This window comes from Perna viridis, chromosome 1, assembly GCF_037379345.1.
Source record: "Perna viridis isolate PV_CMFRI_1.1 ecotype Kerala chromosome 1, ASM3737934v1, whole genome shotgun sequence".
NCBI lineage: Eukaryota > Metazoa > Mollusca > Bivalvia > Mytilida > Mytilidae > Perna > Perna viridis.
This window is the reverse complement of record NC_142445.1, coordinates 54,220,971-54,243,143: the sequence shown is the minus strand read 5'-3', so window position 1 is coordinate 54,243,143 and position 22,173 is coordinate 54,220,971. Positions and strand designations below refer to the sequence as shown.

Genomic DNA, 22,173 nt, shown 5'->3' with positions numbered 1-22,173 from the left:
AATCGATTTGAAGACAAAATCTTAGAGATTTTTTTAATCGGGAATTTTATTAACTATATTGACAATTTATTACATAATCCCAATAAAAATTTATATATAAAATGTTCAATCAGTCTTTTTGTTATAAGGCTTTTGTCCGTATTCAATTATGTCACAAATCTTAATATTTTCGACGTTGGCCATTGGCTACTTTCTTGCTTACGGTTGTAAAATATAACAACGAATAATATTTTCACCACAGTATATTCACGCTTAAAGGACTGTATAAATATTCAGAATACCATGTTTATTCTAAAAAACAATGAGTTTTATTGTCCAATAGTATATAAATACGCACGTATGTTGTGATGTCATGTTGTCCTTTTCCCGACGTTTTCTACACGTTGCGTGCTACCCAGTCTTTATCAAAAGCTTTTTTCCGTTAGCTTTGAATGAAATAATAATATGAAATTTTGAATTTTACATGTATATATGCTGCAGATAGTATATTCTAAAAATAATGGTACTTGGTTGAACATGTATCTAAGCACAGCATTTTGTCTGTGTCTAACCAAAATGTCGCAACATCTGAAATTTGTATATTTTATTTATTCACGCGTACACCATGCAAAATTCAAACGAATTGTTCGAAAAGGCAAATGGTGTGGAGTCGATTTCTTCATATACTTGAAAACAGGAAAGAGACCCCCTCCCCTTACGCGCACTCCAGCCTGTTCATATGCAATGATGTCCTGGTGAAATCGGGATTAGCGTGCCTGTATGAAAGTATTTGGAAATGTGTAGATACGCGCTTGCACATTCGCTAGTAAAATATTGTAAAATCAACGTATATCATGACCGTCAAATTACCTCTTGGCACTTATTTTAGCTATATGATTAAGATATAATAAGCTGTACAAATATTGCAAAAATATTTGTTTGATTTTTTTTTTCAAATCGGACCAAAAAGAAAACCAAAACAAAATGATTTATTCTGTTGTGGCCTTTTTGACCGTCAGAGATATCAGAAATCTAATTGAAAAATGTAGGCAGGATTATTAATGAGGAATCACATGAAGAAAATCCAATGAAGAATCCAATGAAATAAGAAATTTCGAAATCGGACCAAAAAATTATGAAAATGTTTTTAGGCGTGACACCCTTTAACTTGCAAACGGTCCAAAACACATAAAATCTGCTGTACATTTGTTTAGCCGAATTAAATAAAGAACACATTAAAAATAGAACATTTAAAATCGAAAAAGAAACCAATCTACATGGGTTTTAATAAAATACGTATTTTTACCCTTTTTGGCCCTTTTTTCTAAAGCGGCAGGGGCAACTAAGTCCAAGTTAAATTGGAATCTTCTTAGTTGTTGGTAAAATCATACCAACATTTCAGAACAATTCCTCAACCACAACTAAAGTTATCGCACATAAACGAAGTTGTTTTCATAATTTCTAACATTTTTCTCACAGGATAAAATTTCCTTCAAATCATTTTTAAATGGTTGATGCCAAAATCTTATCATATCATATCAGGATGTAATCTGATCATTTCAATTGACCAAAACGAGCGAAAAATTAATATCGAATCGGATAATTAAATAACAAAACATGTCGTGTGTGTTATTTTATGTAAAAAATTAAGTAAGCATGTTTTACATGTAAAAAATTATAGAACGATGTACGTCGCAATACAAAAAAGACATCAAATTTTGCCGATTTCAAGGTTACCAAAAAATGACAACAACACCGTACGCTACGTCTACACAATAAAGAACAGGATGAAATACAAGTCATATAAAAACTAAAGATAAGGGAAGCGAGATAGCTTAACTAAAGCACTTGCAATATGAACTGCAACAGACACCCTCCACCGAAAAAAAGAATAACAAATACAAACAAAAATAATAAAAAAAATTTTTTAGGTGTGATGGATTTCAATACCATAAGACTTGATATACAATTGCAGACGTCTTATCACATCTGTGAGATAGAAACAACATATCAGTCAATCATGTTGTGATGATGACGATAAAACGCTTGCAGTGCTGAAATCAACCAAGACTGAACATGGTCATAGAATCTTGCTAGGCAGAGTCTTTTCTCTACTAAGAAAGTCAGTGTACAAATTATATACACAACAGTAACGGATCAATATAGAAATGTATACTTCTTATGTTGGAGCTGTTGGTATATTGGCAGATCGTTCAAACATAGCACGCAAGGTTTGTACCAAATATTCAGGACTATTCTTGACCTTGTTAGTTCGTGTATCATTTGATATTTCCCTTTGATTTATGAATATAAGTTGAGTAATTTTGTAATTACCTTAGATATTTCAATGACCTTTTAGAAAATTTATCCTCCATGCCGACTAGAAATTTTCTCATTTTTAAGCATGAAACAGAAATAAATATTACTCATGAGTGAAAGTATAACGTTTTTTTCCTCAGATATATATCTTTGGAATCACATAAAAAACGCTTGTAATAGACTCATGTGAGTAGAATTAGGATTTACTTTTTAATTAAGTTAAGAATGTCATGTCTATGAGATATTGTAGAAATACAAGAAATAAGAAATAACTTCAACATCAATGAAAGATGCATCTTGTGATAAAAAAAAATGTATATTTAACAAATAACAAAACATTTTTACCAAGTTTTGTTCTTTAAAATAAGACAAGGTGTTAGTTGATTGTATATCAATTAAACATGGCTGATTTAATTGAAAAATTGAAAATATGAACAGATATACCACAATCAGAAGTGATGAACAATTCTATTAGATCTTATGTTTGCAAATTAACATTGTTTGTATTTGTAAACTGTTTCCTTGCCCAGTATGGTCAATAAGCTGATATGTTAGGTTTGCATGATATATTCTCGTAATTGAGACGAATGTTTATGATACAAGTTTTACTTTGAAAGGTTCTATTTACTCCTTAGATGTCTTACTTAGAAATAGGAAAGGATAAAATAAGAAAGTAATAGCTGGCGTTCTACGTTCTGTATGTAAGGCAGTGACTTTGAAATTAATTTTAGTCTACGGACAATAGTCGATAGTTTGCCAAAATTGTTGGAGGACGATAAAAGTATATTGAAGCAATGCAGAGTCACATATTAACAATAGGAAGTCATCATTTTTTTCTAGGTGTTTCTAGAAAAGCAGAGGACGCTTACCCTACCGGTGCACCTGGTCCATGCTCCCAGTTTTTAGTGGAGTCAGAGTTGCTCATTTACTTTTGTTACTTTGTATGTATGATTTTAGTTACTTTATGTTCTTTGTTGTGTATGTCTTTGTCCTTGGATTACATTCTTTTGATTACCGCTATAACCTTGGTTCCCTTGATTACTCTTTAATACAATAAATGATTGGATTTGGATCTTCCTATACGTAATTGATTACATATGCTGAGAGAGTTACCCTTGACGCACGTGTACAGCATATTAAAATTTGCAGTTTATATAATTGGCATTTTTGTCTTCTGCAAGTTTCAAACAATATTTTGATATACTTAAACAAAATAGTTGTTTTGCAAGGACCCTTTGAGATATGTAACTTCATTAGTCAGCATAATTTACCAACGAACAGACATCTCATCAAGACGTATGTTTCGTTAATTTGGATTTTTGCAGTGCTTTGAAATTAAAATTTATTAGGATTTATTTATTTTTAAAGTATATGGATGTATCTAATGCCATTAATTGTAGGAAATGAATTACATCTATTTTGCTGCTCCTGAGACCTTTCGCTTTAGTTTTATTGCAACTTTGACCCACCATTTTCACATTCTTCTTGACTTTTCATTCAAAATGTTCCTATTTATTCTGAAAGATTAACATATGACACAGTTGTCGTATATAAATATGATGGAAGGACATTTGGGAATTGTATCATATAATTAGATATGTATGAAATCGTCATCCTTGACCATCTCAAGTAACAGCATTACGTCGTCATTGTTTGATTAGTTTTCACGGTTACTTCGGATAGAGTAATAATGAGTTAATAATGTTTATATGAATTCTATTGATTAAATGCGTAATCAAACCTGCTTAAACCAATGCCACTGATAATAAACTCACAAATGATGCATGAATTCAATTTTCCAGGAAATGTACCTAACGATGCGAAGCCTTCCAGTTCATTAACCTAATAACAAAATCTAATCAAGTAAATAAGCGAAACGAGCCACTCGTTACATGGTCCAACTTCAAACGTTTGTTACATACATATTTAGCTTTATATCGTGTCCGTTGAGGATTTTTCCTCGAACAGATAATTAAAACACCGTATTTAGTGGTAACGAACTAAATCGGTAACCATACAATTATCCTTATATGGATATAGGTTACTTAAAGAAACAAAGGGAGGGAACTAGATCAAGTTCACGGTGTGCTCCGCATATCTCCCTTTTACCCAACATTTGGGTATAATATAATCTTAACATTTGTTTTCAAGTCTTTTTCTATTAGTTTAGTTCGTAATTTGGACTAGATATGGTTTCGATTTATTCGTGTATGGAAAAGAAGTGTTGCATATGATATTTTATAACCATCTTATCCGTTTTGTAGATGGTGTCTATTTTTTCAAATGTTAAATCTACTATAATTAACCATTCTAATTTTTTAAATTCATGTCAGAAGTGAAAGATTATTCAAGGGAACCAAGATTCTCTGCTTTTCTTGAAACACCCACCGAGTTGTTCATAAAAAGTCATGTCCAGGGTAGATGAAAGAGGATAGGAAAAGCATTACACGTTAAACAAAACAGTTTTGATGGATACACTGTAACGATCGTCATGTGCTGTTCATGTTTTACTATTATCAAAAGTCTAAAATAAATTGCAGCCTTTCGATGTAGTCTACATTCTTTGTTTTTACCATTTGGCATAGTCTCGCACCATGTAACCATTATTAATCTTAATAATGATTTACAAATGCAATCTTACTATACTGTCGATGGGCACGAAAATGTGATAAAATTTGGTACTTGGTCCGTGACTTTTTAAAGTAAACAAAAAAAAACATAAAATATTTATTTCATGTTTATTATGGATGTTGTTTTGGTTACGATATGCAGATATCACATATCAAATCAATATATAGGTCTTATTCCTAATCCTTATGATTATTCTTTTCCTCAGACATTATGCTTCAGCAATACAATGCTTAAGTGTATTTAGAATTTTACCCATGAGCAGTTCCATACAGCAGTTATTAAAACTTACTAGTTCCATTTCCGCTTATGCGTCACAATAATATCTCACAAATAATAGAAATACCTTTGCATCTCAGAAACAAATCCAGTAAATTCCTGTCTTATCTTGTGAACTGTAATACCGGAAATCCTGTTAGGGATAATGATAGCACCATCTGATAGCAACATTGATGACATTCAAGTGTTGCTATTCTAAAAGGAAATAGTAAATTTGTTTTTAAAGACCAATAACCCGTATTCCATTACTTTCCTTCATCGGATTACTTCATAATATGTAAAGAAATAAGACCTTCTGATTTTTTATAGAATGTCTTTTAAAATCCAGAAATAGCGTAGAAACCCTGAATCATTATATTGGTGATAATCATGTGACAAGGAATGATATATGATAAGTTTGAAAACGAATAATTCTAGACGTTACCAGGGCATATTAACAGCGAGGACGAAACTTTTCAATACCCATTTCAGCATCATTTATTGATTTGTAAATGAGTACATGTATGAAAAATATCAGATCAAACAAAAGAAAGCAACCATTTGTCTAAAATAATAAAACATATTGAAAGATGTTATTTAGTCGTTCATGTCAATATGAATATTATTGACAAAAGTGCAAGATAAAAACTGAAAAAAAACTTTGGATGTACAATGCCATATAGAATGTGCGCTTGCCTACCAAGATATCAAACTGAGATATCAACAAATATTCAAAATTTTACTGGTTATGTTTAATCAACACGTATACTATGGTTTTTTATTGTCCATAATGTAAGTTTAGTTATTGATATATATGAGTTTTGTTCACCGAGATAAAATAAATCAAAACACAACAACAACAACGATAAATAGAAAATAAACAAATAAGTATTTTAACATTATAAGCTACATTGGTTATTATTTTGAATTCTAAGTAATTATTTTTAAATAACATTGATTTGATGATATCATACAACCATGACATTTAAATCTGATAAGACTGTATTTGTGCTTTCTAAACAAATATATTTTTAACATATTGATAATATTATATTCACAACAATAAACACTATACGTCTCTGTATAATTGACTTCGTAGTTGTTTTGACTCTATTCTAAAAGTGAAAGAGTAATCAAGGGAACCAAGATTCGATGAAGCATAAATCAAAAGAATGTAATCCAAGAACTAAGACAAGACATGGGAAACAGACATACATAACAGAGAACATAAAATTTCCAAAATAAAAAATTCAAAGTAATAAAAGTTATTGAACAACTCGGACTCCACTAACAACTGGGAGCATGAACTAGGTGCACCGGTAGAGTAAGTGTCCTCTGTTTTTTTTTTTTTTTTTTTTTTTTTTTTCAGAAACCCCCGCCCGGTATATATCATTTTAATTTATCACTAACAGTAAATCGTGGTTTCTTTACATCATAATATATCCCTTTTAGCATCGACAATTGTCTATGATAACAACCAATACGACAACTTATCACAGAAGATAAAATCGTAATGGTTATTACAGTATTTTACGTATCTGTATTCGAGAAACTCTTGTAACCATGATTTGTTGCGGCGAATTCAACGAATTAAAAAGATTGAACACTGACGAAGAAACCAAAAGTAAGCATGTTTTGGTTGAAGTTTGATAAATAAATAACAGTACCAAATAAACACCGTGAAAAGGAACACACTTGCTTATCATGGCCAGCGTCAGGTTAAACTTGTATTTCACAATAACTGAACTTTATGATGGATATTGGAATATTGAATAAACATATCATATTTTTTTTTATCACAAACTGTGCAAATGAATATTTATTCTTATATTGGTTCTCATGATGACACTCACTACCTCCTCGACACCTACATCCAATGTACTGGGCCTCTTCTGTAGTCCAGTCTACCCACTGACAATTCTAGCACGAATATACCACTTATTAGCTTTGGAAAATTTTGGTGTGATCAATACAATAAACACCCTTGTTTAAATATAGGTTTTCCCTCAGTCTCGAGGGGATTACAATATTTCTCCAATCGAGGTGGTTGAATTTTAAATTTCATTCCACAATCTTCAGTGAGTGCGTTAAATGTAAAATTCAACTATCGACACTTGAGAAATATTGTAATCCCCATGAACATTGGGGGGGGGGATTTCTCCCATGAAATCTCCATAAAAATCGCAAAAGGGCGCGGAAAACTCGCGCAGATATTTAATCATCGCCAGGTGGTTAAAAAGTCACGTGCATTTTTTATCATCGGTTTAGAATGGGAGAAGAATCATATTTTCATTCGTCTGTAAATTCTTTATTCACGTTCTTAATTTCTTTGACAGTGACATTTCTCGTTGCGAAAAAAATCGAAAATTCAATGACTTAAAAAAACAAGTCCTTGTTACATTTATAATTTACCACGCTTTAATTGTTTCTCTAGAATGTTTATATCAACACATCTTCCTAGTTAACCAAGGTATAAGAAAAATCTAACAGTTTTCTCATTTAGTCGATTCAGGTCATCTTAAATAATTTTAGCTTCGTCAATTGTTCATAACTAGTATTTTTTATTATCATTATCAAAGCAGAGATTAACAAAGATGAAAAGATTTGTATATTTAACTGCAATGTCAAACCAATGCCAAATATTCGACATTCGTATTTGCATATCATTTTAAAGGGTTTAGGATCAATTTATAAAGGTCATAGTTAAAAATAATATATTTTGTGAAGTGCCTCAAATTAAATTTAAATAATAATAAGGATTAAGTGAACAAAAACCACATTTTAAAAGTAAAAAGGAACCACACACAAACAAATTATAAATAAAACGTTAAAAAATAAAGAATATGGGCCCAAATGTTCGGCCTTTTGGACTTAGTCAGAGACAAAAAAAATGATTGAGGAGAAAACTGACAATTGCCGTCCCATACCACATAGACAAGGTTCCTTTTAAAATTGATCTTGACCATTGTATAGTTGCGTGAAGTTCAAGACGAAAAATTATAAAATTATATGTGAGCTGACGGAAAGCAATTCTCCCAAGAAAGCTGATGATGCACTATTCTAGGAACATTCGTTGTTTTTCGCCTGAACATATTTCCAAAAGAACATTACTTTCATGTCGTCAAAGCTGTGGTTTGCCATCCGAAAATATTCACCGACTGGATAATCCTTTCCATTGGTGACGTTTTGTTTGTTGTCTATAAAACGATCACCCAACCTCCGATGGGTCTAGCTCATGTTAACCATTTTACAGCGTTTGGAAACCACAGCATAAACGACGTTTTCTGAGGTACAAATGAAACCATCGTTTAACTTAAAGACATTGGCTGTCCTGACGACCTCGTCAGTTTCCCAAGTAAAAGAACGTGTCGAACATCATGGTTGCTTACAGTGCCGTGTGCCTTTGTAATTTGCAGGGGGCATCTAGTGGCACACTTGATAGAACTTGTCACAAGGTTCGCTTTTACTCCTTCATTTTTATAGGCAGTAAATGGAAGCAAATCGTTGAATACTGACGACGTATATATGTCTCTAAGAACTGTGGATTTAAAGTTGAAAATCAGGATATTCAGTTTTCACATACGAATGAAAGTTAACATTTTCGGGAGACACACCACATCGTTGACGACATGAAAGTAACTGTCCTTTTGGAAAATTGTTCAGGCGATAAACACTTCCCGCCACTTTGGAATGAATGACAAAACCTGCATTATTTAGTCACCATATCCCGGTTTCAATTGCTTTTCGTTAGCTCACATACCATTTCATAATTTTTCATCTTGAACTTGACGCATCTTCACAATGATCAAGATTAATTTTGAAGGGCACCTTGTCTCCGTGATATGGGTCGGCAATTGTCAGTTTTCTCCTCAATCCTTTTTTTTTCGATCTCTTACTAAGGTCATAAGGCCGAATATTTGGGCCCATATTCTATATTTTATTTTACGTTTCATTTATAACTTGTTTGTATGTGGTTCCTTTTATCTTTTAAATGTGGCTATTGTTCACTTATTCATTATTCATATTTCAAGTTGCTTAGAGTTCATAATCATAATAAATATATCATATTTAGTCGAATGAGATCTATCGAAAAAATATTGTCACGATTAAGCAGTGATGCAAATGAAGCCATTGAAACGGCTTATTAATGAAATTTTATAAATAAATCTCTTCTTAACTTTCAGAATTAGACACGATGCTTAATTGTTTTGTCACATTTCGTATAATTATTTTACCGTTTATGGAAGTATTAAAATAGATTATGATCGCGCCATGATGTCGCAAAGATGCCTCTTACAACTCTATTCTGGTTTGGTACTGTATAAATATCAAAGTGGGATATGAAAGCACTTAATATTCTGTTACAAGTAACCAAAACAGGCAAAGTATATTAGATTTAGGATGTGATTTTCTAGGTTTAATTTCTTTTCCATTAGCAAATAGTGTTTCAAGGGAAAAGACTTGATACCGAATAGACTTTGAAATTAGCCGCGTTGTTATCGCAGTAAATAGGTCTAAATGTAATATTGATCATGTTTCGGTACCTTAGAGATGTGGTAATACACCCCTCGTTAAGGGAAATCACGCTGCCAATGATTTATACATAGAACTATTAGGTATGAATGACAATCAGTTATATCATGTCAATCTTCCCTTTTTTATAAAGTTTAAAATTCATTTCATGATATGATGAAAATGTTTGATTTCCTTGCGATGCATTTTGTTACAAGTGCAACGTAATTTCGTAATTTATTTATTGATACTTATTGAATTTGATGAGGTTATATGGACGCCAACAAATGTATGAGAATGATGTAATAAAATTGTAAGAGAGATTGTCAATAAGATCTGAATAATTTACAAAGCTATGGTGCTTTTTATACAATTGTAGATTACCGCCCAGAAAAAAGTTCATGTGTTTCAGTATAATTACGTTTTTAAGTGATCTGATAAATACCATATTCGCAATTTCTACCCCGGACTTAATTTTTTATGAGCAACTAGGCGGGTGTTTCTAGAAAAGCAGAGGACGCTTACCCTACAAGTGCACCTGGTCCATGCTCCCCGTTTTTAGTGGAGTCCGAGTTGCTCATTTGCTTTTGTTACTTTGAATGTATGATTTTAGTTACTTTATGTTCTTTGTTGTGTATGTCTGTTTTCCATGTCGTGTCTTTGTCCCTGGATTACATTCTTTTGATTACCGCTATAACCTTGGTTCCCTTGATTACTCTTTCTGTTTCTAAAGAAGGGATTAATAGGAAAGTACTTAATAATGGGAAAAGGAACAAAAATGATTGTACAAACCATGCAAGAAAAACATATACAAATAAAACAAATACGGTCGCCGCTTGCTCGACAGAAAAAAAACCCAAAATAAATCACATAATCGTATGAAAGCAAGTATCTGTACAGAAAACGTAAACAATACAAAACCAATAACCAGATAAGACAAAAACTAATGCAAAACTAATATGAAGAATGAATTTCATATGAATGGGACTTGCAGGTAGCTGAACAGTCAGAAACACGTCGGTACAGTTCGACATTCATAGGTAAACTCATCCAGCACTCACAATGGCCACCGATCAATTTACTGTCACTTCCGGATTGCATACGCATCTTATAGTATTTTTTATACCCAGCACACATAAAAATATACACGAATCCTTGCTAAGAAGCCACTTTTACGAGTAATTAGCGAGTGCTTAACGATTATTTATAAGTGTGAACAATCGATTTACGACTTACCAAGAATGAATACGATGCGTTTACGATAACTGTCCATGATTCATTACGGTTAAATACGAGCAGTTTACGAATGCTTATAATAATGTTAAGAATAATTGCGAGTACAATGCGCATTGTTACGATTTGGTTCAAGCTATAAGGGATATAGTCTGTTTGAGTTTTATAAATTCTCAGAAAAAAAATTCATATCAATTTATTTTTCAAAATATTCTAACTTTTCTTCTGCAGATCCATTTCTATAGTACATAAGAACTCTGGGAAATATTTTCAGGAGTTTATCCCAATAAACAACAACTTTTCATATTAGGTTTAATGTAATTTTGATTTTATATATTTCTATGATTTTTTGTATGCCTTAGTATTGTAAGAGCTATTTGAATATTCATGTCAATAACTAAGTCATGTTGCATCAACTTATTGACTATCCAAAGATGTCAACTGAACATCACAAAACATCCTTTCTAATCCTGTATTGACACCTATAGATATTCAAATTACTTGAAGTAGCCTAGTTTTATTACGTAGCCTGAGCCTGGTTTTTGTTTATATTTACATCAAATATTCAAATAGCTGTTCCAACATTTAAATAGACAAAATTATATTTAAATATTTAAAATTAAGATTGCATTAAGCCTAATGGAAATTTCTTAGGTCTGATGAGATAAAATTCTGAAAATATTGATCAGAGTTCTTTGCTCTATAGAAAACTAAATAAAGTTGAAAAAATGAATAATTTTGAAAAATGATTTCATATTTTTTGTCTAAGATTTGTAAGACTCAAACAGACTTTAATTACTGAATGAGTTACGATAACCTAACGATTTTTGACTACTATTTGCTGTTTAGTTTACAAACGGTAATTATTTTTCAATAGTTTTGCATTTATTCATATAAATTTTACCCATACAACCTCATGAATTCTTCAATTTAACATTCATGGACATTTGACGTGTTTCATGAGAGAAATAAGTTAATATTATAACAAAAAATCTTTTGACTTCTTTTTCAAATTGCACAACAGCTAACCTTCTTCGTATATATTCATATCCGCTAATCGTAAATTTATCGTTATCTACTCACAAGAACTCTAAAACAATAGTATAAAATATCAGATCAAACATTTCTTGCGAATGTATTACAACTTCTTGTGATCGGTTAAAGATGCTGTACGAATGGTTAATATTGGTTTGTGAGCTCTTTTCGAATAAAATATTCAATAAAAATTCATATTCAACATTTTGACATGAAAAAATATCCTCCTCCGTAAATCGATACGAATGTCTGCGAATGTCCACGGTTGTTAAGAGATAATTACGGATGCTAACGACTAAATACGAATTGATTATTCGTAAGGATTCGTACAAAAATCGTGTATATGAAGGCGGTAAAAGGATTACACATTGTGATTTTTAGTTTTGATTTTTTTATTTAAAGTTTACTAAGAATCACAATATGTCTATGCTTATATCTTTATACTTTGTTTTATTGTGATTGGTCAGAAATATAAAAAAAAATTAATATCATATATATTGCAAATTTCGATATGCTGTACACGCGTTACATTAATTGTGCAAAAGAAGTACTTAAAACTAAAACTTTCAAAATAGGAAACAAAAGCCATTAACGAGAGGTTCTAACTTGTGCAATACAAGGAAGTTTTAGGTACTTTGAAATATGTAATACTGCAAATTTTAATAAATATGATAAATAAAGTATGATATAAGTCGGGGGTTAGACAAGTATGATTACTGGGTTGGTGAATATCCTCGGGGACCTCAGGTTCACTAGCACAGATCAATAACTGTTCATTAAGACAGGATTTATTATATAAACAAGCCTACGTTGATTAAAAACATCGAAAAGTAAATATAAGAAATTAGGTTCACATTCATATTTACAAGTTTAATAGAAAATCAATGTGCACAGAAATTAGATTTAAAATTTAATGAAATCAAATTATATTACATTTGTTTGAAAGAAGAAAACATTATTTATCTTGAAAAAAAACCACACACACAAAAAAACTCTGATAAATTATTTAATTTGTAGTTTTATCGTTGTAGGAAGCCTCTGTATTTGTTTTCGAAAAGAAAATAGCAGATAAACTTCACAAACCAAGAAGAAAGGAAACTGTATGTGAACTACTACGGAAGGAGGTTCAACATTTAGAAAGATTGAAACATCCAAGAATTCTAAACGTCATCCATCCATTAGAAGAGTGCGGGTATTTAGAATGTTCATATGTAGCATTTGACATATCTACATTTTGCTTCGATACCTTAACAAATCCATAACATTTACTGAGAATTTGTAGGAACTAGTTACTTATGAATACTATAATTGACCCGTTTTACCATTCTATTATTAAACTGTCAATCAAAAATTCATATAGCTAAAATGTAAGACTCTAAATTATGCTTTTTCATCTATCATACACATCTTTCTTTATTACCTTTAGAACTCGGAGATCAAGAGATTATAGTTAAATAATGAAAGATGCATAAGAATGATGTTTGTCATATCTATGTTACAATTCAATCACAGTGAAATCAAACTAGCTCAATGTTTCAAACAAATCATTTTAGCATATGATAAAAGTAAGAATTGATATCCGTGTTCATTGTAATTTTAAATCTTCTAGTAGAACTACCTAGTTCTAATGTTTAACTATAATTTCCCTAACGGCAGAGAAATGTAATAGAATCTTCAGTAATAGACGAAACAGATATGCAACGTTGAAGAAGATGGTAGTATCCAATCAAATACTAGTAATAACCTCTTGTAATTTAAATCTTAAGGAGATAGACTTAAGGTAAGGGAAACAACTTTTTTACAAATCAACGGAACGTTTGCATCAGTATTTTACATCAATCTCATGTAAACATGATAGTAACTTGGATTTATTTCATTCTGTTTCAAATGAAAGCTTGAAAGGCTTTGGTAAAATTGAATATGATACAAACATATTATCACTGATTTCAAGATTTATCTCCCTTACCCTTGGTATACCTCCTTAAATACCTCGTATATATATACATATATATATATATATATATATATATATATATATATACGTTGACAAAACCTTTAAACGTACAATTCAAAATAGATTACTTCCTTGAAATGCTATTGCAAAGCAATGTCTTAACAATATAGAAATCACTTAACAACACAAAGTGATAACTTATAGAACAAAACTGTTCTTTGAGTTCCATTTTAATCAATGTATGATGAAGACAGTAGAAAGTGGGTCCAATATTACAAGCTAAATGAAACATAGAAACAAATTCATGTAGTATTTTGGATAACAATGAACGCATAAACAAGTGGCCTATGAATATAGCCAGCTTTTGAACAAACTTTACTTCAAATTTTAACGACGTGTCATAAAAGCCTATGGGTTTATTTCGGAATGCACTTTTCCACCTTAACTTATATAATTGATTATCAATATTGGAATTTCTAAGTTCAAAGTTTTATTTAGATATATTAGTATAATTTCTGTCTAGACAATGACTGTAATTGGGGATTTAACTGTGGCCCCATAAAGACCAGTGGTTGTGTTAAGTAATTTATTTAATGAGGAAGTTACATGTTATTCTATATTTCTAAAATTATTTTCTGTGATTACCCAATTCCTTTAGTAAAATTACGATTTGATCATAGTTAATTTCTGTTACAAGGGTTGTCGATGTTAGATGTGTTATTACCGATATCATTACACTAGTTTCCTTGATCTTATCATTTTGCTTCATATATAACTTCATTTATATACTGTATTTAGAACAATAAAAATAGTCTATAGTTAAAGCAATATCACTCCAGGTAACTTCAATAAGAAGTTTTTTTATTACATGAAACTATTTTTTTCTGTATATCGACAAAATATCAAAATATGATATTGGTAGATCTAAATGGTAGGATGTGGCTTTAAAGTAGTAAAAGTATTCTGATGATAATAGGAAACGAGGAGAAGCTAGCAATAACATTCGGATATTGTTCTATTTAGATTTTCTATCACAAGGTTCTATTACAATTCAGTATTTGAGTTGAATTTCGAAGTTTGAATATGAAAAAATAATTTAGAGGTTTGGTCATCTGCAATGGACTTGCAGTAATATGAATCGGATGAGCTTTTTTTATATTAAAGCCGATTTCAATAATATTTCCACAGATGAATCCCTAATAAACTTTCAGATTTATCCTGATAAGCTTCGAGAGTAATATGATACTAAGTTCGTGCGAATAATATCAGAACACTTTCAGTTGTCATTTAGTGCAATTTCCTGGTAAAGATAGAAATGAGATTTGTTTTAAATATTCTGTAGGATACATTACTAGAAAAATATATCAGTCTCTAAAGAGAGAAAGTCATCACGATTTTTTATACGATTATTCAACCTTAATAGTATGAGAGTATTAAGAGAGAAATTAGTTTTAATTAATTTGGGAATTTAACTTTACTTTTCTCTTACATTTTAGCACGAGACGAAGCGTTTAGAAACGATTTCCTCGATCAAATAAACCAGGTTTTCTAAATTCAGATTTGTTCCATTTTTATAATTGAAATTGGCATAATTGATAAACTGCAGAGAGGATTTTTCAATCCAACTTAAGGGATATCAAATACTGATCGAAAAACCACCTGCCTATTCCAATGAAAAAAAACACACACTTAGTTATAACTTCATTGATTTTCAAATATGTCTTGTCCTAAAAAGCACTTATGTTACAGCTGAATACTTCACAATCGTGGTTGGTGGATGATCGAAATACTACAATAAGTCTTCTCTCGAGGAGCCATAATTTAATAATTATCGATGGCATTAGTTTCTTTAACAAAGACTGCTTTATTTCTGGAAATCTGTCGATAAAGTGAGGTACTATATACTCCATTAGTATTAGACTGGGATAAATTTACCTTGTGAAAAAGTTTTTAAGGACAAAAAATACTTTATTACTTTGCATAGGAAATACACTATTGAACATTATATTTACATCCATATTTAGTCTTATAATTTGCCTTCAAAAGGAATCTAATTGTTTATGGCAGCTACCGGCTCTGTTATTTAAAGGCCTTGTTAACATAATAATAGTTGACTAAAAACGATTTACCAGCTAGTACATTTACGTATCAAAATGACGTCACGTATCGTCTTTTTCCAACTTTGATTAATTTCTGCCCCATGGGGGTCCAGGTGTCAAATGAATAGGACCGCTGCAGCGCTAAGCTTGTCGTAGAAGGCGACTAAATAGGGCTTAAAACCCACAGAGCAACCTGGGTTGCGTGCCTAAGGTTGTTGAGTTGAAAGTGGTAACCCAGGCATGCTAAATGCTGAGGTCGTCATGCCATGATACGGAAACCCTGACCACAAACCATAGTGGTGCAACATGTTGGGAGTAACCAAGGGAACCAAGGTTATAGCGGTAATCAAAAGAATGTAATCCAAGGACAAAGATCAGACACGGAAAACAGACATACACATCAAAGAACATCAAGTAACTAAAATCATACATACAAAGTAACAAAAGCAAATGAGCAACTCGGACTCCACTATAACATGTGAGTATGGACCAGATGCACCGGTCTAGAAACATCCGCCGAGTTGTTCATAAAAAGTCTAGTCTGGGGTAGACGAAAGAGGAAAAGAAAACTATGACACGTTGAACAAATCAGTTTTCATGGCGCAGATGGATACACCATTACGACCCACGAGTTCATGATGACGACCATAAAACTTTTGGAACCCATCGTACATTCCTCGTACGTTAAAGAACCCTGCTGGGGTATTCAATCGGAGAAGAAGTCTTTGCAACAGGAAGCTAAATTGCCCGACCCTACCAATCTCGCCTTATTTCCAGTGGCAATCAAAATTTGTCAACCCAATTATTCTTGTGTCCAAAAATGTTATGACATATTTTAAAGGTTTTGTAGGTAAAGTAAGCACTCATTAAACTAAATATTATGCAAATCATACAGATTTGGTTTATTTCATTTTTAGGGCCGAATTGTTCAAATATTGAACATACCAAATTGTGTAAACTTTTAGAATAACGAAATATATCATCATTAAATGTAGTAGACCTGGGGTTAGGGAGGTACTCCTAATTAAAAAGTTTTAAGTCATGAAAAACGTTTAAATGATCCCTTATATCAAGGCTTCAAATTAATACTGATGTAAAAGTGAAATAACTCAAAATTAGTGGTTCTAGAACAAAAATGTCAGCCTCCAGCAACTTTGCTTTATATGAACTAGGAAAGTAAAGTACAGATTAAGGGTTTAAAATGGGAACATTGAGAAATATATTGCACTAGGTGGGAACATGTGTAAAATGACGCCTTCTATTGCATACTACATTTTCTTTCATATTGAAATGTTCTTTGCCAAGAGACAGTAAATCTAACCAAAAACTTGTGAGTTTTAAAACTCCTAAACCATTAAGAGTTAAGAAAAGACACTGTTTTATACTTTCTAATGAGATTTCACGCTTTCTTTTATGTTGGCTCTAGCTTTGTTCAGGATTCGACTCTATCCAGTATATAACTTTGTCCATCGTATAAATCTGTCCGTTCATGCACAAATTAAACATTTGACATTATTTTGCACCATAAGCTGTACAATGATGTGCTCAGCAATTCTCTTTATTCAATATAAGTCATTATAATTCAAAGTTTGGTTACCTCATTGATTAATTACATGGTTTTAGGCATTTAAATTTGACTGAAACAGAAGTATTTAATATATTTTCTCAAGATGATTCAGTTTAAAAAACTACACACTAAAATTTCTATAAACTTCTACAGTCTTCTATATGAATAGTCCATAAAATATTATTTGTGTGCAGAATTGAATTATATGGGTTTTTTTGTCATTTATTTATTTATTTATTTATTCTTAAATATAAGAGGTTTTATATAGGCAAATAGCTAAACATTTTCCCATTTTTTGTCAGTTTCAGAAATAAAAGTCCAGTTATTCTTCTAAAACTATTATTAAAGCGATTCATAAATCTTTATCATAAATCTTTGTTTATTTAATATTTTGTAAAAATGACCCTCCATGCCAGATATGGCTCAATTTTGCCAATGCTTCAGATTTTTGCAAACAGCATTCTTTTAGTCCCTATTGTTCATAATCTACACGGTGAATTTTCTGAAGAAATTGTCAAAAGATGTACTACAGTTTGTGTAATATTAGGTATAATGATCATAGGAAAATTTTGAGTGTACCTACTATCTTAACTTCAGCTTAGATACCATTATGGTATATAAGTTATATATGGAAGATCATCAAGGAAAGATGAAAAATTATTACTTTAATGTTTATAATTTTCCGTTTATTGTAATTGATCTTTTTCTCTTGTCTTTCGAATGTCTTATCATGGCTGTGAAGAATTACACCTTGTTAGCAGCACAAGGTAATCTTTAAAGAAAGATGAAGTATACCTTACTCAATATCGGCTACTTGTAGACAAGAGTATATATATTTTGGGTTACGGCATAAATGTGTGAGCAAAACAACCTTAACTCTTAGTTTTAGAAAATCGGTGCAGTGTTCCTGCATAGGAAAGGAGAGTTGACAATAGGAAAATATCATTGTAGTTGCATTTGCACTATAGTACAATTAAGGTAAAAATAAGATGAGTTTAAAATTTGATTAGTTAAGCCTTCTTTTTTTATTTTACAGAAATAGTTTGGCTTTTGCTGCAGAACCTATTTTTGCTAGTCTTGGAAACTGCCTGGGAACCCATGACCGACTTCCGGTACCTGTCATACAAGAACTGAAGGTAAGCAAACATAAAAATATGAAAGTATAATAAATGAATGCATGATAATGATTTAAAACACATTAAATTTTGGGAAAAAAATGGTTTCAAACAATTTTCTCGTGATATAAAACAATGAGGAAAAAATACTTTACCTATGTATCATACGCAGATTGTTTATAGGATTTTCATTCTGAACAGACAAATTATTTAATCATCCAATCCATTTTTATTTGTATAAATCTTGTAATGTCGTTGCCCCCAATCTTCGGACACTTTGAAACTTAAGACTCCCATAAGAGCCTATTTCATCATGGTTTTTGATGACCTGGGGTCTGTTGTTCAACTTGTTATTAAAATTATTGTGTAATTAATTTTAATGAGTTATTAAAACTTAATTTAGTGATTAGTAAATCAAATGATTAAATTTTGTTGTTCAACTTACTTTAATCATTGCATTTGTTAATCATTGTATTACATTTTAATTGCACGATTAAAATGCAAGTGCATCCCATAATGCACTTAAAATATTAAATTCTGGTACTTCCTGTTACTTTAATATAACTAAATATTGATATCGTTTTTAAATATTACATTTTTCTATTACAAAAGCAAGTTATAAAGTTAAATAAAGTTAAAAATGAACCAAGACTCTTCTCTGAATGGTTTTGTAAAAACTTACACTTTTTAATAGTCTTGCATTCAAGACAATAGTATTTCATATTATGGTAGCTAAGTACATGTTATTGAGATTATATTCACTTTAACTTACTAAAAGTAAAACTTATAACTTTTCAAACTTTGTTTACATTGTTTCAAGGTCAATGGGAGATAAATCTTTACCCGGGTCCCACTAAAAACATGATTTTGCCCCTGATTCATTATCACAAACTGTGTAAATGGTGTTTTAATTATGTGATTAAAGTTTTAATTCAGGTCCAGTAGGTGAATTAAATTTAATAACATGATTAGCATTTTTAATGATTCATTAAAATTAATGACAAGTTGAACAACAAGTTAATTACATTTTTAATTTTAATCAAATGACTAAGGTATTTTAATTACTAATTAAGATTCATGACAAGTTGAACAACAGACCCCAGGAAATAAAAATAGGTATCGCTTGGCATTATTGATGATTTTTGAGTAGTTGATAATTTTATCACGTAATGGAATATGTGTAGTTTTATGTTGTCTCCTTGCAAGACGTCAAACAGTGCAAAGTTCTTTTGCGCATTTGAACCAAAGCAACAATAAATGGAATCGGTGTCAATAACGACTATCTCTTTTATTTCGTATTTTGTATTACTAGTTTAATAGAAATGCAATTATTAAAAACAAACACAGACACGCACAAAAGTTGTTGAACTCACGTTTGTTTGTTATTCTTCTGGGTATGGAGTATATGTTGTTAAAGATTGAAAGATATCAGACATATTGGAAAGGTATAACCATTTAATGACTTATTGTATGAACTGAAATATATGATAATTTTAGATGGAATAACCTTTCTTCCTAGGTAGGCTTTAATTATGAATTTGCCTCTCCCTCTATTATTTTAGAATAGTAGTACAGATTGTGACAACTAAGAAAAAGTCACTTCGTTTTGTATTTCGTTAACTTCCTTGTTGAGTTTTCTTTCAGATAATTATTGTTAACCCCCAGGCGAGCAAGTAAAATACGATGCAGTCAGCCCAATTAAACAATGTAATTGCTTCAAAATGTTTTTGTAATCATTTAAATCGGGACTTTTGTATTAGCTGTAATAAGAAACTAACTTTGATATTGCGATTGGAAGAGGATTCATGCAAATGTAAAAAATACAATTGACCTTTACTTCTCATAAGCTATTTGTATTATGATCAGATATTATTCCTCCTACTAGTTTGTTTACAGTCAGACGTAAAATGTGTACAAGTCTCATTGAATTTAATCGCTACAGTGTGGTTTGCATTCAAACAAAATATTCCAGTTATTAAATCTTTATGACCGTCTTGATTATTTCTTAATCTTATCGCAATGTTTCGACTAAAGTAAGCACAAATATCACGTTCAAAGAACCAATCATTACAAAATACCAGATCAAAACCAATTAACAACCATGTATCTTTCGTTTACCTTGTGGTGAATGTTCATGTGCTCTAACTGACTCAGATTACAGTGTAGAATTTCGATACATCAATTTTGTTTGCTGTTGACTGCATTGATGATAATTGCCTTTGAAATAAATATTATCATCTAATGAGGTCTCTCAGGAGCTGTCAAAGGCAACGTAATACAATCTGTTCATTTTTCTGGCATCAAGATTTCAGCCTGATGAGGAGGTTAACTGCCTAATGAATCTATTTGTATTCGTCTGACTTGGTGTCTTGTAGAGCAAACAATTATACAACACACTTTGATTGCAAAAATTGGTTCCTCCTGAATACACTACTTTTTAGTTACATTTTTATCTTCATTATATTTTAGAATTATGTCGCAGTATAGTACTTTTTATTGATTTTTCAAGAAATATCACAGAAAAGTTTTTTTTTGTTTTTTTTTTGTTTTGTTTTGTTTTATCTTTGTTTGTTTGTCTTTGTTTGTATTTTTTTGTTTTGTTTTGTATTGCTGTATTTTGTTTTTACAGCCTTATGATTAGCACGACAGTCATTCTAGACAATTTAAGGCATATTTCATCACAGTACCATTACGATTTCTTTTGTAAAAAAAAACAAAAATAGATTTTATAATTTCAAGTGTATATCATATTTTGTCTGCTACGAAAATGACAATGTTTTTGAATATTTGTGACACAGACTCTTTAAACCAGTCTGCGTTAAAGGTCAACATGAAGAAAAACGGTTATTTCTTCCACTACTGTTTGTCAACAAAGGTATGAATCAAATCGAATTGGCTGACATCCTCCCTAACAGAAACGTTACAAACAAAATTCCTCCATGTGTCAAAGACAAACCAATGCCGATTATTTCTTATTCCTTTACTTCACTCATTGCACTCAAAATTTTCATTCATAATGGCTATTGTAGGACCTCGATATTGATGACTTCAAGGCTAAATTACCCGTTCTTGCCGAAACTCCCCATTTAAATATGGACCTTTCGGTAACGTCATCATGGGAGATTTAAACATCATCGAAAACTACTCTCACCCTAAGGTCCTTTCTAAAGGTCTTACTGTGAACCACTCTCCATGAATAGGTTTTTATGGATGCCGTGGAGGAGAACGCAAAACGAGAACAAGAAGATATTAATTCACTGTCAGAGAGGGCAAAGACTGTGAGGTCTTTAATTTTGAAACGTATAAAAGTATGAGTGTCATGCCACATCAGTTTTCTAAGACCCTGATGTATATATGACTTTTCATGACAAATATGTTGTTGTACCAGCAGACAAAGTCCAAAGCAGCATTGTTTTTGTCTGCAAAACGTATTCCATCCTATGTTTATAATTAGCGGTAGACGTAGAAAATAAT

General features: G+C 31.2%; 1 protein-coding gene across 5 annotated transcripts in view; it reads left to right on the top strand.

The window, feature by feature from the left end:
• LOC148629397 (SCY1-like protein 2) overlaps positions 1–22,173 on the top strand; it is a 59,577-nt gene that overhangs the window by 11,461 nt on the left and 25,943 nt on the right. For all 5 annotated transcript variants that reach the window (XM_088550246.1, XM_088550242.1, XM_088550233.1 and 2 more), the window contains exons 2-3: positions 12,996–13,156; positions 18,621–18,720. In XM_088550246.1, coding sequence (XP_088406372.1) covers positions 12,996–13,156; positions 18,621–18,720 — 261 coding nt within the window. The remainder of the gene's footprint in view (positions 1–12,995; positions 13,157–18,620; positions 18,721–22,173) is intronic.